The following is a 15,889-nucleotide window of genomic DNA, read 5'->3' on the forward strand; positions in this document are numbered from 1 at the left end:
CAAGAGTCTCCTTCCTAGGGACTCTTATAGATTCTGTAGAGATGAAAATTTACCTGACGGAGTCCAGGTTATCAAAACTTCTAAATGCTTGCCGCGTCCTTCATTCCATTCCACGCCCGTCAGTGGCTCATTGCATGGAAGTAATCGGCTTAATGGTAGCGGCAATGGACATAGTGCCATTTGCGCGCCTGCATCTCAGACCGCTGCAATTATGCATGCTAAGTCAGTGGAATGGGGATTACTCAGATTTGTCCCCTCTACTAAATCAAGAGACCATCGATTCTCTTCTCTGGTGGCTTTCTCGGGTCCATCTGTCCAAGGGTATGACCTTTCGCAGGCCAGATTGGACGATTGTAACAACAGATGCCAGCCTTCCAGGTTGGGGTGCAGTCTGGAACTCTCAGGGCTCAGGGATCGTGGACTCAGGAGGAGAAACTCCTCCCAATAAATATTCTGGAGTTAAGAGCAATATTCAAGGCTCTTCTAGCTTGGCCTCAGTTAGCAACACTGAGGTTCATCAGATTTCAGTCGGACAACATCACGACTGTGGCTTACATCAACCATCAAGGGGGAACCAGGAGTTCCCTAGCGATGTTAGAAGTCTCAAAGATAATTCGCTGGGCAGAGTCTCACTCTTGCCACCTGTCGGCGATCCACATCCCAGGCATAGAGAACTGGGAGGCGGATTTTCTAAGTCGTCAGACTTTTCATCCGGGGAGTGGGAACTCCATCCGGAAGTGTTTGCTCAACTGGTCCATCGTTGGGGCAAACCAGAACTGGATCTCATGGCGTCTCGCCAGAACGCCAAGCTTCCTTGTTACGGATCCAGGTCCAGGGACCCGGGAGCAACGCTGATAGATGCTCTAGCAGCTCCTTGGTTCTTCAACCTGGCCTATGTGTTTCCACCGTTTCCTCTGCTCCCTCGACTGATTGCCAAAATCAAACAGGAAAGAGCATCAGTGATTCTGATAGCGCCTGCGTGGCCACGCAGGACCTTGTATGCAGACCTAGTGGACATGTCATCTCTTCCACCATGGACTCTGCCTCTGAGGCAGGACCTTCTAATACAAGGTCCTTTTCAATCATCCAAATCTAATTTCTCTGAGACTGCATGGAGATTGAACGCTTGATTCTATCAAGGCGTGGCTTCTCCGAGTCAGTCATTGATACCTTAATACAGGCTCGGAAGCCTGTCACCAGGAAAATCTACCATAAGATATGGCGTAAATATCTTTATTGGTGTGAATCCAAGAGTTACTCATGGAGTAAGGTTAGGATTCCTAGGATATTGTCCTTTCTCCAAGAGGGTTTGGACAAAGGCTTATCAGCTAGTTCTTTAAAAGGACAGATCTCTGCTCTGTCTATTCTTTTGCACAAGCGTCTGGCAGAAGTTCCAGACATCCAGGCATTTTGTCAGGCTTTGGTTAGGATTAAGCCTGTGTTTAAAACTGTTGCTCCCCGTGGAGCTTAAACTTGGTTATTAAAGTTCTTCAGGGAGTTCCGTTTGAACCCCTTCATTCCATTGATATTAAACTTTTATCTTGGAAAGTTCTGTTTTTGATGGCTATTTCCTCGGCTCGAAGAGTCTCTGAGTTATCTGCCTTACATTGTGATTCCCCTTATCTGATTTTTCATTCAGACAAGGTAGTTCTGCGTACCAAACCTGGGTTTTTACCTAAGGTGGTTTCTAACAGGAATATCAATCAAGAGATTGTTGTTCCATCATTGTGTCCTAATCCTTCTTCAAAGAAGGAACGTCTTTTGCATAATCTGGACGTAGTCCGTGCCTTGAAGTTTTACTTACAGGCTACTAAAGATTTTCGTCAAACATCTGCCCTGTTTGTCGTTTACTCTGGACAGAGGAGAGGTCAAAAAGCTTCGGCAACCTCTCTCTCCTTTTGGCTTCGGAGCATAATACACTTAGCCTATGAGAATGCTTGACAGCAGCCCCCTGAAAGGATTACAGCTCATTCTACTAGAGCTGTGGCTTCCACCTGGGCCTTTAAAAATGAGGCCTCTGTTGAACAGATTTGCAAGGCTGCGACTTGGTCTTCACTTCACACCTTTTCAAAATTTTACAAATTTGACACTTTTGCTTCTTCGGAGGCTGTTTTTGGGAGAAAGGTTCTACAGGCAGTGGTTCCTTCCGTTTAAGTTCCTGCCTTGTCCCTCCCATCATTTGTGTACTTTAGCTTTGGTATTGGTATCCCACAAGTAATGGATGATCCGTGGACTGGATACACTTAACAAGAGAAAACATAATGTATGCTTACCTGATAAATTTATTTCTCTTGTAGTGTATCCAGTCCACGGCCCGCCCTGTCCTTTTAAGGCAGGTCTAAATTTTAATTAAACTACAGTCACCACTGCACCCTATGGTTTCTCCTTTCTCGTTTTGTTTCGGTCGAATGACTGGATATGGCAGTGAGGGGAGGAGCTATATAGCAGCTCTGCTGTGGGTGATCCTCTTGCAACTTCCTGTTGGGAAGGAGAATATCCCACAAGTAATGGATGATCCGTGGACTGGATACACTACAAGAGAAATAAATTTATCAGGTAAGCATAAATTATGTTTTTTTTTTTAAATGCTTTTTATTTTAGTACTGGCAGACTTTCTGCCAGTACTTAAGATGGCGGTGACAATTGTGAGGTGGGGGAGGGAAGAGAGCTGTTTGAGGGAGGTCAGGGAGGGATCAGGGGGTGGGATGTGTCAGGTGGGAGGCTGATCTCTACACTAAAGCTAAAAATTAACCCTACAAGCTACCGTATTAACCCCTTAACTGCTGGGCATAATACAAGTGTTGTGCGCAGCGGCATATAGCGGCCTTCTAATTACCAAACCGCAACGCCAAAGCCATATATGTCTGCTATTTCTAAACAAAGGGGATCCCAGAGAAGCATTTACAACCATTTATGCCATAATTGCACAAGTTGTTTGTAAATTATGTCAGTGAGAAACCTAAAGTTTGTGAAAAAGTGAACAATTTTTTTTATTTGCTCGCATTTGGCGGTGAAATGGTGGCATGAAATATACCAAAATGGGCCTAGATCAATACTTTGGGTTATCTAATAAAAAATATATATATTCATGTGAAGGGTTATTCAGGGATTCCTGATATCAGTGTTTCAATGTAACTATCACTAATTTGGGGGGGGGGGAAATTATTTGAAAATAGCAAAGTGCTACTTTTACTTATTGCCCTATAGCTTGCAAAGAACATGTAAACATTGGGTATTTCTAAACTCAGGACAAAATTTAGAAACTATTTAGCATGGGTGTTCTTTGGTGGTTGTAGATGTGCAACAGATTTTGTGGGTCAAAGTTAGAAAAAGGTTTTTTTTTTTCCGTTTTTTTTCATCATATTTTTTCATTTTTTGAAAATAATGGTATATTTAGAAAGTCCATTTAATGGCGAGAAAAACTGTATATAATATGTGTGGGTACAGTAAATGAGTAAGAGGGAAATTACAGCTAAACACAAACACCGCAGGAATGTAAAAATAGCCCTAGTACCAAACGGTCAACAAATGGAAAAGTGCTCTGGTCACAAAGGGGTTAAAAGCTCCAGACAGCAATGCACTACTGGGCCTAGGTGAACACATCTGGTGAGCCATGTGTGTAGCCACCAATCACGAGCTATCATCTTCTACTGCACTGCTGCTTTTCAATAAATGTTACCAAGAGCAAAAATCAATTTGATAATAAAAGTTAATTAAAACTCTCTTAATCTGAACCATGAACGTTTAATTTTGGCTTTCATGTCCTTTTAATGCAAAAAAATATATGCTCTAAAGGGGGTTAAACACATAGGTAAAATCCTGCTTCAAAGTAAAAAACCTAGCAGCTGGGCAGCTTCTAAGCAGCACATGGATTTTAAGACAATCAGAAGCAGCAGTTGCATATCTGCAGCAATTGCCAGCCATGTTCTACTCTGTAGCTTCCAATCTTGTGGCTGACGAGTGGGACTCTCTCTATGGACCAATTGCTGACTGACTGATAAGGACAACTACAAGTCTATTTGTGGGCAATAACATGAAGGAATAAAAACATTTTTTAAAGTATAATAATAATCTAAATGCCTTTAGTTTAGATGTAGGAAATAAAAATAAATGCTGTGATTTAATTGCTTTTGCTTTCCTAAAATTATTCACCATTTTAGTTTGTATAAAACTGTTCTAAAATTGTAAGATCGTCTAATATCTTAATTTTAAACTTACAGAATTAGTTGTCAAGTGAGGCTGTAGCATGATGATGCTGGGTATAAAGTTGTGCAGGGATATATATTTAAACCTTGTATTGACTATCAACACCAATATTTTCCAAACTATTTGTGGTGAAGATCTACAAGAAGCCTGTTGTGGTGTAGGCTTTGGTTGCAGTGCTAACGTACTGAGCATGGGACTGTGGGATCTGTAGAGTATTTGTACATTCACTGTTGAATAACAGGGCAATTCACTGTTCTTGCACAGGCTTAGGGGTTGCTTGGGAGTTTTTTTTAGCACTTTGGTTCTGGCATATTTTGAAGCCATAAAAGGGCTTTCATGGCCGAATTAGTTAAGGAGGCACTTGGCTTAGACATCTCAGGAGCGAATAATCCACAAGGCTTGTTAAAGAAATATTATGCCAAAACTTTTCTTTGTTCCATTTTACAGACAACATTTTAAAACATGTTGTAGATATTTATGTATTTACTATTTTCCTATATAGGCTAAACCTGTTTGTCTTTTCCCTATGGTTTATATAGGGTGTTTTCCCCCCAGCAATAGAACTGTGAGAATTGTCCTTCTTGACCAGTGACCTCTAATACAGCATTATCACACAATGCATTTGCATCATGTTAGCTTTTTATTGTAGAGATATACAACGCTGGTCTTTGGAGTGTTTATACACTTGCATGTTTTAGGCACAACTCTATACTATGCATAAACCACTGGTTTTTGGTTTAATGTGAATATGGCTCATTGCCAGTGCGACCCTGTGGTGTGAACAACATCTGTCCATGAAAACTTTCTCTGGGAATAATTTGTTTAGGCGCCATGATGCTTACAGTGCCGGGTCTCAGAGCATGTGAACCAGAATGTCTGATTGTAATGATGCATCTCTCCATAGTTAAAATCATTTTCTCACACAGCCATTATTTTGGTGGGCTATTTATTACTGATACATATGCTATTAATTGTCTGTGAGCAATTGCACAAGGCAGATTTAATTCAAAAGTGATTCCCTTTTATTGAATGCTAAATTTTCTTTTGTCTTATTGCAGCTTTGGCAAACGTTCTGCTGGAAGCTTCAGGCGTGGCTGTGAATGCATTGTGTTGGAGCCTTCTGAAATGATTGTGGTGAGTTTTTGCTTTGCTTTTATAAGCATGGATTTATTTATTTTTTACGCTAAGAAATGTTCATTCAGAATTGCATGCTTTCCCTTGTTTTACATGAAATGGCAGTGACTGCTCAGTGTGGGAATGTTTGCATTCCACAAACTTATTCAGTACTCTCAGGCCACTTCCTTCCTGTGTGTAAAGCAATCACAATGCCCACTTTCCACTCCCTGGAAGTTGCACATTCCTGAATTCTGCTCTTTCATTGTAATACCAATTAGTCACCAAATCACACTATGGGCAAATATTACAGATATATTTTTTTATGTATATATGTGTGTGTGTGTATATATTTATATATACACACTCATACACACACACTCACACTCACACACACTCATACACACACACATATATATATATATAATAAATACATATGTGTGTGTGTGTGTATATATATATATATATATATATATATATATGTGTGTGTGTGTGTATGTGTGTGTATATATATATATATATATATATATATATATATATATATATATGGTGACCATATTGCCGCTTTAAAAAGGGACACATGAAAAATACATATGTCAGGGTTCTTATGAAAAACATTTATTTAAACAGCCCTGGAAACAGCCCTGACATATGTATTTTTCATATGTGTCCCTTTTTAAAGCGGCAATATGGTCACTATATATATATATATATATATATATATATATATATATATATAATCTCCTTGTGTGTCTGCACTCACAATTTCCTTTGGACTTCAACCAGGGTGCAAAAATTAATTATCAATAGTAGTTCAAGCAGGGTCTGTGACCCTGAAACGTTACCATGCAATAAATAACACATTCATTATCTAAATCCAGCGAGTGCAGTTCCTGCTTGAACTAATATATATATATATATATATATATATATATATATATATATATATATATATATATATATATATATTGCTTCAGATTTTCAGCTGCACATCCATGATGCAAATCTCCCGTTCCACCACATCCCAAAGGTGCTCAGAGTCTATTGGATTAAGATCTGGTGACTGTGGAGGCCATTAGAGTACAGTGAACTCATTGTCATGTTCAAGAAACCAGTTTGAGATGATTTAAGCTTTGTGACATGGTGCATTTTCCTTCTAAATACAGGGAGAGTCCACAGCTGCATTCATTACTTGTGGGAATACAGAACCTGGCCACCAGGAGGAGGCAAAGACACCCCAGCCAAAGGCTTAAATAGCTCCCCCACTTCCCTCATCCCCCAGTCATTCATTGCCTTTCGTCACAGGAGGTTGGCAGAGAAGTGTCGGAAGATTTTCGAAGTAGTTCCTTATAAAGGGGGACCTGCCCTTCGGGATGGAACTGGAGTTTTAAGTAGTCTTGTCAGCATCTCAGTGAGAGCATTGTTGAAAGTTAGAGTCTGGAGATGCAGGGAGAGTCTTTCTGCGAAACCATCCAGAATCAGATTAACAGCTCTTATAAGTAATCGGCATTGATGGTTTTCGCTGCTTACTTTCTTCACTCAAGTCCATGTCAGAGGCGCTGCTACTATCTGTCAAACTTGAAGAACTGTGTTGCTGTTCCATGGCTTGGATTCCGGTAAGATCGTTTCATTTTATAAACACATGTTAACGATAGAAGACAGGGTCTCAGTGGGACTCCTTTATCTTTATGGAATCAAGGGTTTCATATCTCCTGAGGGGGATTATTGAACAGTGCGGTCTTTTAAATCATGTTTGTTATGTGATTTTGACTGCCTATCTGTAAGGAAACATTTTAGGTTCTTAGGCTGATACGGAACATACAGGTTAGAGCTGAGCAGTTTTATTAAGCTGGCATGCTTTTCCTAGCAGAGGCGGTCCTGCATGAGGTACCATGTGACTGGGCGTAGTCACGTCTTGTTTTCTATTTCCTTTTCCTGACTGAGTGACTGCGGATAAGAGTTAATTTTCTACCTTTCTACATAGGAGGTGGTGAGGGCCCCAGCCATTGGGGGAGTAGGTGCCAGTTGTTTTTTTTGTTTAAAGCTCTTAATGAGAATTATGGAGTTGTCTGATATTCTAGAGGATTCCTCTGTTACAGATTTTGATACCTGCGTATGTTGTGAGGAGGACCAGGTAGACAAGCATGCTAAATTATGTTTTGTATGCCGCAGTAGGGTGTTCTCTTCTAACAATGTTGAGAGGTTAGAGACCACTGAGCTGTCTCCCACTGAGGATTCCTCTTCCCATGAGGTGCGTTCCCTAGAATCTTATCCTACACATACAGTTCCCCTAAGTGCCATTACTCCTTCATCTGAGGGATACTTTTTTCCACCCGAGGTTAATGCGTGTTTTCGCAAAGGCCATCTTTATGGCTTTAGCAAGTTTTCTTCATCCGCCTACGGGCAAGCAAAGAGTTAATCAGTGTTCTCCTACTCATGGACCGTCGTGTAAAATGGCGATTCTGCCAGATCTGTCATCTGGGGTTGCAGTTCCCTTTGAGGCTTCAGAGGTAGAACCTCCGGGGTCGGAATCGCCTGAATTGATTCCTCTGACTGGGGAGGATTTAGCTTTTAGACTTAGAGTGTCAACGCCTAAGTTTACTTCTGAGAGAGATTCTGGCGATGTTAGAGGTTCCCAGTCCTGATCCGTCAGCCGGATCTCAGTCCGATATATCAGATAACGGTCTTGATTAGATGAGTGGAGAGCGTTGGATCCTCTCCTTTATCGTCTCTCTATGTATATAGTTATATAATCCCAGCCCCGAGCTCTATGGGGGGTTTGTGTTATACACAGGCAGGACTTGTTCGTTTTGCACACCCTTTTGAAGTCCTGTAGTGCGTTTACCCTTTTCTTTTCTAGTCCATTTTGGATAGTTTTTGTTTTAAGAGCTCGGGGTTCTTGGGGTAACTCTCTTTTGGAGTTTCGTCACTTGGATTGTTTCTGGTTATATCAACTTTGATGGCTGAGATTGATGTCTTCCGATGGAAGCTTCTAGATCTCTGGTCGGGGTGATGTTGCCTCAATTTTATAGATGTGACTGCTTAAGCTTCAGAGCATGTTTTCTCTATTTGTTTATTTTCAGTTCTTAGCACTGCTGGAACTTACGTTTTTATGACATACTTGTCGTACCCTTGATGACGGGCAGGACCTGTTTTAGGTAATAGTTCAGTCTGTTCTTTCCTTCTAATATAGAGAAGGATTTTTTTTTTCTATTTATTCTGGTCCATGCATAGTGGGCCCTTCTATACCCAAGGACAGGCAGGTCCTGTCTTAGGTTCTTCTGGATCATATGGGTCCATCATGATGCTGGATCATATGGGTCCTAGAGGCCAGAGTTGAGCTTTTCATTCCGTTTTTTCTGGACTAGGGGACTTTTGTTGTCCTGTCCAGGTACTCTTTGCAGTGTCATACACTGTTGGTGAATGGCCCAATTAGGGGAGGGGTTTTCTCGTCCTTCTGGGTCCGATGATCTTTAAAGGGACACTGAACCCAAAATTTTTCTTTCATGATTCAAGTAGAGTATGACATTTTAATCAACTTTCTAATTTACTCCTATTATCAAATTTTCTTCTTTCTTTTTATCTTGTATCTTTATTTGAAATGCAAGAATGTAAGTTTAGATGCCGGTCCATTTTTGGTGAACAACCTGGGTTGTTCTTGCTGATTGGTGGATAAATTCATCCACCAATAAAAAATTGCTGTCCATAGTCTGAACCAAAAAAAGTTTAGATGCCTTCTTTTTCAAATAAAGATAGCAAGAGAACAAAGAAAAATTGATAATAGGAGTAAATTAAAAAGTTGCTTAACATTGCATGCTCTGTCTGAATCACGAAAGAAAAAAAATTGGGTTCAGTGTCCCTTTAAGCAGAGCTTATATGATCTTTGTTCAGAGAGGATACACGGGTTTCTCTACCTGGATTTAGGAAGAAGGTTTTTATTTCCTTTCTAAAGCAGTCCAGTGTAGCCTGGTAGTTTTCTCTGTGGCTTTGCAACTCGAAGGTTGATGATCGAATCTGGCGGCTGACGCTGGATGTCCATTTAAATCATGCTTGTTTAAGCAGGTCCGGTTCTTAGGGACCATTTTTCTTAGGCCTGGAGGACTCACTCTTTTCTTGTCGAGAGGAACTAGCTTGTCCTGACTCTCTTCTGGATCCTGAAGTATTCTTCTTCCCCTCTAGAATGAGCTGGTGAAGGGCTTGCCTAATTAGTTCTTGTTTCGACAAGGGGCAGCCTGCAAAGATAGCCTGTTGGTTAGTTTAGCTGCCTGGCAAGTGGAAGGTTGCAGATGGTTACCAGCTGCGGTTCCTTTCCCTGGTATGTGTTTTCGCAAGCAATTTTTGCTCTCTTTTTGTGCTCCAGTTCCAGGGGTTTTTTTTTGTTCTTCCAGGTGTTCAGTTGTTTTTGCTAGGGCTCTGCCTGCGGCTGGGCCGAAAAGTCAATTCCTTGCTCCTTTTGGGTTTGGATTTATCCTTCAGGAGTTGCATCAGGTTACCGTTGTACCTGTACAGGAGGCGGTCTTTGAGTTCTTATTCAAGGACCTATTTTGTTGGTAGATTGTTTTTTTTTTCTACATATCTTAGTTTCTGTGTTGCACTTTGCAATACATTCTTCCTTATTGTTGTCTCTTTTCTAATAAGGCTATCCAAGTTTTTTCTCTCTAAGATTGTCGTATCCTTGTCCAAATGGGAAGAGGTTCTTCCCTTTTGGGGAATCTTACCTTGAGGTTTCTGTCAGTCTTCATCAGCATAGCAAGTTTTTTTCCTTTATGTTATCATATCTGGGGAGTGCAAGGTTTTGGAAGCTGATTAACTTCCTCCTTGTTGGTGGAGGAGTGTTTTTCGCTGGTTCTAGGAGACAGCGGGACACGAGCCTCCTCAGAGGTTTATGGCTCAGTTTGAGTACAGTGACATCTTTTTGGGTCTCTGACATGAGATCCTATGGTTTTGATTGTTGGGCGGCTACTTGGTCCTCCTGACATTCTTATCTTTTATTTCTCTTGTTAAGTGTATCCAGTCCACGGATAATCCATTACTTGTGGGATATTCTCCTTCCCAACAGGAAGTTGCAAGAGGATCACCCACAGCAGAGCTGCTATATAGCTCCTCCCCTCACTGCCATATCCAGTCATTCTCTTGCAACTCTCAACTAAGATGGAGGTCGTAAGAGGACTGTGGTGTTTTATACTTAGTTTATTTCTTCAATCAAAAGTTTGTTATTTTTAAATGGTACCGGAGTGTACTGTTTATCTCAGGCAGTATTTAGAAGAAGAATCTGCCTGCGTTTTCTATGAACTTAGCAGAAGTAACTAAGATCCTTTGCTGTTCTCACATATTCTGAGGAGTGAGGTAACTTCAGAGGGGGAATAGCGTGCAGGTTTTCCTGTAATAAGGTATGTGCAGTTAAAATATTTTTCTAGGGATGGAATTTGCTAGAAAATGCTGCTGATACCGAAGTAATGTAAGTAAAGCCTTAAATGCAGTGATAGCGACTGGTATCAGGCTTATTAATAGAGATACATACTCTTATAAAAGTGTATTTTAAAACGTTTGCTGGCATGTTTAATCGTTTTTTACATATGTTTGGTGATGAAACTTATTGGGGCCTAGTTTTTTCCACATGGCTGGCTTGAATTTTGCCTAGAAACAGTTCCCTGAGGCTTCCCACTGTTGTAATATGAGTGGGAGGGGCCTATTTTAGCGTTTTTTTGCACAGCAAAAATTACAGACACAGACATCCAGCTTCTTCCTGCATGATCCAGGACTTCTCTGAAGGGCTCAAAAGGCTTCAAAAGTCGTATTGAGGGAGGTAAAAAGCCACAGTAGAGCTGTGGCAGTTGTTGTGACTGTTTAAAAAACGTTTTTGTCATTTGTTATTCCGTTTTTGGTATTAAGGGGTTAATCATCCATTTGCAAGTGGGTGCAATGCTCTGCTAACTTATTATATACACTGTAAAAATTTCGTTAGTGTAACTGCATTTTTTTCACTGTTATTTCAAAATTTGGGAAAATTTGTGTTTCTTAAAGGCGCAGTAACGTTTTTTATATTGCTTGTAAACTTGTTTTAAAGTGTTTTCCAAGCTTGCTAGTCTCATTGCTAGTCTGTTTAAACATGTCTGACACAGAGGAACCTACTTGTTCATTATGTTTGAAAGCCATGGTGGAGCCTCATAGGAGAATGTGTACTAAATGTATTGATTTCACCTTAAACAGTAAAGATCAGTCTTTATCTATAAAAGAATAATCACCAGAGGGTTCTGTCGAGGGGGAAGTTATGCCGACTAACTCTCCCCACGTGTCAGACCCTTTGCCTCCCGCTCAGGGGACGCACGCTAATATGGCGCCAATTACATCAGGGACGCCCATAGCGATTACCTTGCAGGACATGGCTGCAATCATGAATAATACCCTGTCAGAGGTATTGTCAGCCGCTCAGGAATCAATCCGGGATGTAACCCAACTGCTAGCGTGAATTGAAAGCACACGCTAGCACACTGAGAAATATCCAGGACGTGACCCACTCAGGAAGCAGATTAGAAGATAAAAAAAATGAATATTGTTCCCGAATGCAGGAAAGCCACAAAGGATAAAACGTCCCTTTAAATAGTTCAAAGAACAAAAAGGAAATGCTCTTACTTGAAGCTTCTGAAAAAGGTCCTCTTTAGCAGGCTTGTAAAACAAAGGAAAAGTTCTCTTTTGCAGCTTGTAAAAGTATAATGTCCCTTTAAGCAGGTTTATAACAAACAGAAAGGCAAAGTTCTCTTTTGCAGCTTGTAAAAGAAAATGTCCCTTTTAAGCAGGTGTATAACAAACAGAAAGGCAAAGTTCTCTTTTGTAGCTTGTAAAAGTATAATGTCCCTTTAAGCAGGTTTATAACAAACAGAAAAGCAAAGTTCTCTTTTGCAGCTTGTAAAAGTAAATGTCCCTTTTAAGCAGGTGTATAACAAACAGAAAGGCAAAGTTCTCTTTTGTAGCTTGTAAAAGTAAATGTCCCTTTTAAGCAGGTGTTGTTTAACAAAGAATAGGTTTAAAGGTAAAGGCCAAAGCAAGGTCAGGCAGGCAGAAGTCGGCATCCAAATATCAGCAAAAGGTATTGGCAAAAGACAGGGTCAGGCAAGCAGAAGTCGGCATCAAAGTATCAGCAAAAGGGTAATAGCTACAGGCAAGGTCAGGCAGGCAGAAGTCGGTACACAGAAGAACAAAACTGATAAGGTACTCACAATCCAGGGAAACAACAAACGGGCCCAGATTCAGATCTCCCGCCGAGATTTAAAGGGCAGAGCGTAACCGTCATCAGAGGGGTGTGAGAGAAAGCGTCATGTTGCTAAGCAACATGACGTCAGAGACACAGAGGAGTTCCGGGAGCCGCGGCGACACGGCGATGAACGGAAGCGCTCATGACAGCACCCCCTCCTCAAGGACCCCTCCGGGGGACAGGACCAGGTCTATCAGGATGAGTCTTGTGGAAGGACTTGACCAATATAGGAGCATTTACTTGATGAGCAGGTTCCCAAGAACGTTCCGTGACTGGATAACCCTTCCAATGAATGAGATAATACAATTTCTTGCCCCGCAATTTGGAATCTAGAATATGGCTGATCTCAAACTCAGGATGTCCATGCACCAATAACGGTGGAGGTTTAGAAAAAGGCTTAGAATACCTGTTAAACATCACAGGTTTTAAAAGAGAAACATGAAATACCGGATGGACTTTGAGAGACTTGGGTAAAGCTACCCGATAAGCAGTGGAACATACCTGACCCAGTATTCGGAAAGGACCCACATATCGTGGTCCCAATTTGTTAGAAGGTTGTTTCAGGCGAAGAAATCGAGAGGAAATCCAAACTTTATCACCAGGGCGATATTTGGGAGCCTTTTTCCGTCGAAGATCCGAAAAGAACTTGTAACGTCTAGAAGTTACAGAAAGAATACGATGTATCTTCTGCCAATGTCGAGTTAATCTTCGGGCTGTAAGATCAGAAGCAGGATTCACTGTGGAGGAAGTATGCAAAGGGAATGTCCTAGGCTGATATCCGTAAGCTGCATGAAAAGGAGAAGTCTGAAGGGAGGAATTGTACCGGGCATTATGGGCCAATTCAGCCAAAGGAAGGTAAGAAGTCCAGTTTGAATGATAATGATCCACATAATGTCTAAGATATGTTTCAAGACACTGGTTTACTCTTTCAGTCTGACCATTCGATTGTGGGTGGTGAGAAGTAGAGAGAGATATAGTAGTACCAAAATGTTTACAAAGTGACCTCCAAAATCGAGAAACGAATTGTACCCCTCTATCTGAAACAATATCTAGAGGAAAACCATGGATTCTTACAATATGTAGAATAAAAAGTTCAGAGAGTCTTTTGGCAGATGGTAATCCTGGCAAGGGTACAAAATGAGCCGTCTTAGTGAACCTGTCGACCACCACCCAGATAGTATTGTTCCCAGTGGACAAGGGAAGATCGGTAATAAAGTCCATGGATACATGAGTCCAAGGCTGGTGAGGTATAGGCAATGGTTGGAGTAATCCTGAAGGAAGTTGGCGTGGAGTTTTGTTCATGGCACATTGTGTGCATACTGAGACGTAATCCTTCACATCTTGAGAGAGTGTAGGCCACCAGACATGTTGTTTGAGGTTTCGAGTGGTAATACTGATGCCAGGATGTCCAGAAAGGGGACTATCATGAGCCCAAAATAAAATCTTGGAACGAAGGCGTTCAGGAACAAAGAGTAAACCATTGGGAGGTTTACAGGACAAAGGAAGATGCTCTTGAGCGGATTGTAATTCTTGTAACCAAGAAGTTGTTAACTGGGCAATGACTTCATGAGGTTGGAGAATGGTACCAGACTCAGGAACTGGGGTATCTTGAAATTGTCTGGAAAGTGCGTCTGCTTTAATATTTTTTGATCCAGGTATGTAAGACAAATTATAATGAAACCGAGAGAAGAATAAGGACCAGCGTGCTTGCCTGGAATTTAGTCGTTTGGCTGTTTGGAGATACAGAAGGTTCTTATGATCAGTAAGTATAGTAAATGGCAAAGAAGTACCTTCCAGCCAATGTCTCCATTCATCCAATGCCATCTTGATGGCAAGCAACTCTTTATTCCCTACGTCATAGTTAAATTCGGAAGGAGTGAATTTTTTAGAGAAAAAAGCAACAGGATGAATCCTTCCAGTCTCTGGTATTCGTTGAGACAGAACCGCTCCAGCAGCAACAGAGGAAGCATCCACCTCTAGAATAAATTGAAACTCAGGATTTGGATGACGAAGGATAGGAGCTGAGGAAAAAGCTTCTTTGAGAGATTCAAAAGCTTCTATAGCCTCAGACGGCCATACTTTACAGTTTTGTCCTTTTCTTGTGAGAGAAGTAAGAGGAGAAGTAATAGTAGCAAAATTCTTGATGAACTTTCTGTAATAATTGGCGAAGCCTAGGAAACGTTGTAAAGCCTTCAAAGAATCAGGTCTAGGCCAATCCAAAATGGCAGAAAGTTTAGTAGGGTCCATTTCGAATCCAGATGCCGATATTACATAACCCAGAAAGGGTATGGATTTTTGATGGAAAGAACATTTCTCCAGTTTAGCAAACAGATGGAATTCTCTTAGACGTTGAAGTACTTTCTTGACGTGGTGCACATGATCTTGGTGGTTCTGAGAAAAAATTAAGATGTCGTCCAGATATATGATAACAAAAATATTCAAAAAATCACGAAAGATCTCATTTACAAAATGCTGGAAAACCGCCGGAGCATTGCATAGCCCAAAGGGCATGACCAAATATTCATAATGTCCAAATCGAGTGTTAAAGGCAGTCTTCCACTCATCTCCTTTGCGTATACGGATCAAGTTGTATGCACCACGTAGGTCGAGTTTGGTGAAAATGGTGGCTCCCTGAAGATAAGTAAAAAGTTCAGGAATAAGGGGCAGAGGATAACTGTTCTTGATGGTAATCTGATTCAATCCACGATAATCAATACAGGGTCTTAATCCGCCATCCTTTTTTCCCACAAAAAAGAAACCAGCCCCTACAGGGGAAGAGGAGGGTCGAATAAATCCTCTAGCCAGATTGTCTTTTATATATTCTTCCAGAGCCATGTTTTCTGGTTTAGAAAGTGGATATGTCTTGCCTCGAGGATAGGCAGCCCCAGGAAGGAGGTCAATGGGACAATCAAAAGGGCGATGAGGAGGAAGACGTTCCGCTTCTTTTTTGGAGAAGACATCCACAAAGTCATGGTAATGCATAGGTAAGGATTCCGGAGTTTCAACTGTGAGAGCAATAGTGAGTGGTAACTTAGTAATCTTTTGAAGACATTTAGTCTGGCAGGTAGATCCCCAGGAAGTGAGTTCACCGAAAGTCCAAGAAAAAATGGGATTGTGAATCTGGAGCCAGGGTAATCCCAAGATAATGGGAAATTGCGGAGTGGGAATGACATCGAAACAAATTGTCTCAGAATGAAGTATTCCTACGGTGAGGATTAAGGGTTGAGTAGAAAACTGAATGTATCCAGAACCCAAAGGATCTCCACTGACCGTAGAGACTGAAATGGAATACTCCTTCTTTAGTAAGGGTATAGAATG

The 15,889-nt window shown here is 41.1% G+C and overlaps 1 protein-coding gene across 10 annotated transcripts in view; it reads left to right on the forward strand.

The window, feature by feature from the left end:
* RAPGEF2 (Rap guanine nucleotide exchange factor 2) overlaps positions 1 to 15,889 on the forward strand; it is a 652,959-nt gene that overhangs the window by 431,252 nt on the left and 205,818 nt on the right. For all 10 annotated transcript variants that reach the window (XM_053703785.1, XM_053703786.1, XM_053703787.1 and 7 more), the window contains one exon: positions 5,265 to 5,340. In XM_053703785.1, the coding sequence (XP_053559760.1) occupies positions 5,265 to 5,340 (76 nt within the window). The remainder of the gene's footprint in view (positions 1 to 5,264; positions 5,341 to 15,889) is intronic.

The sequence above is a fragment of the Bombina bombina genome, chromosome 2 (assembly GCF_027579735.1).
Source record: "Bombina bombina isolate aBomBom1 chromosome 2, aBomBom1.pri, whole genome shotgun sequence".
NCBI lineage: Eukaryota > Metazoa > Chordata > Amphibia > Anura > Bombinatoridae > Bombina > Bombina bombina.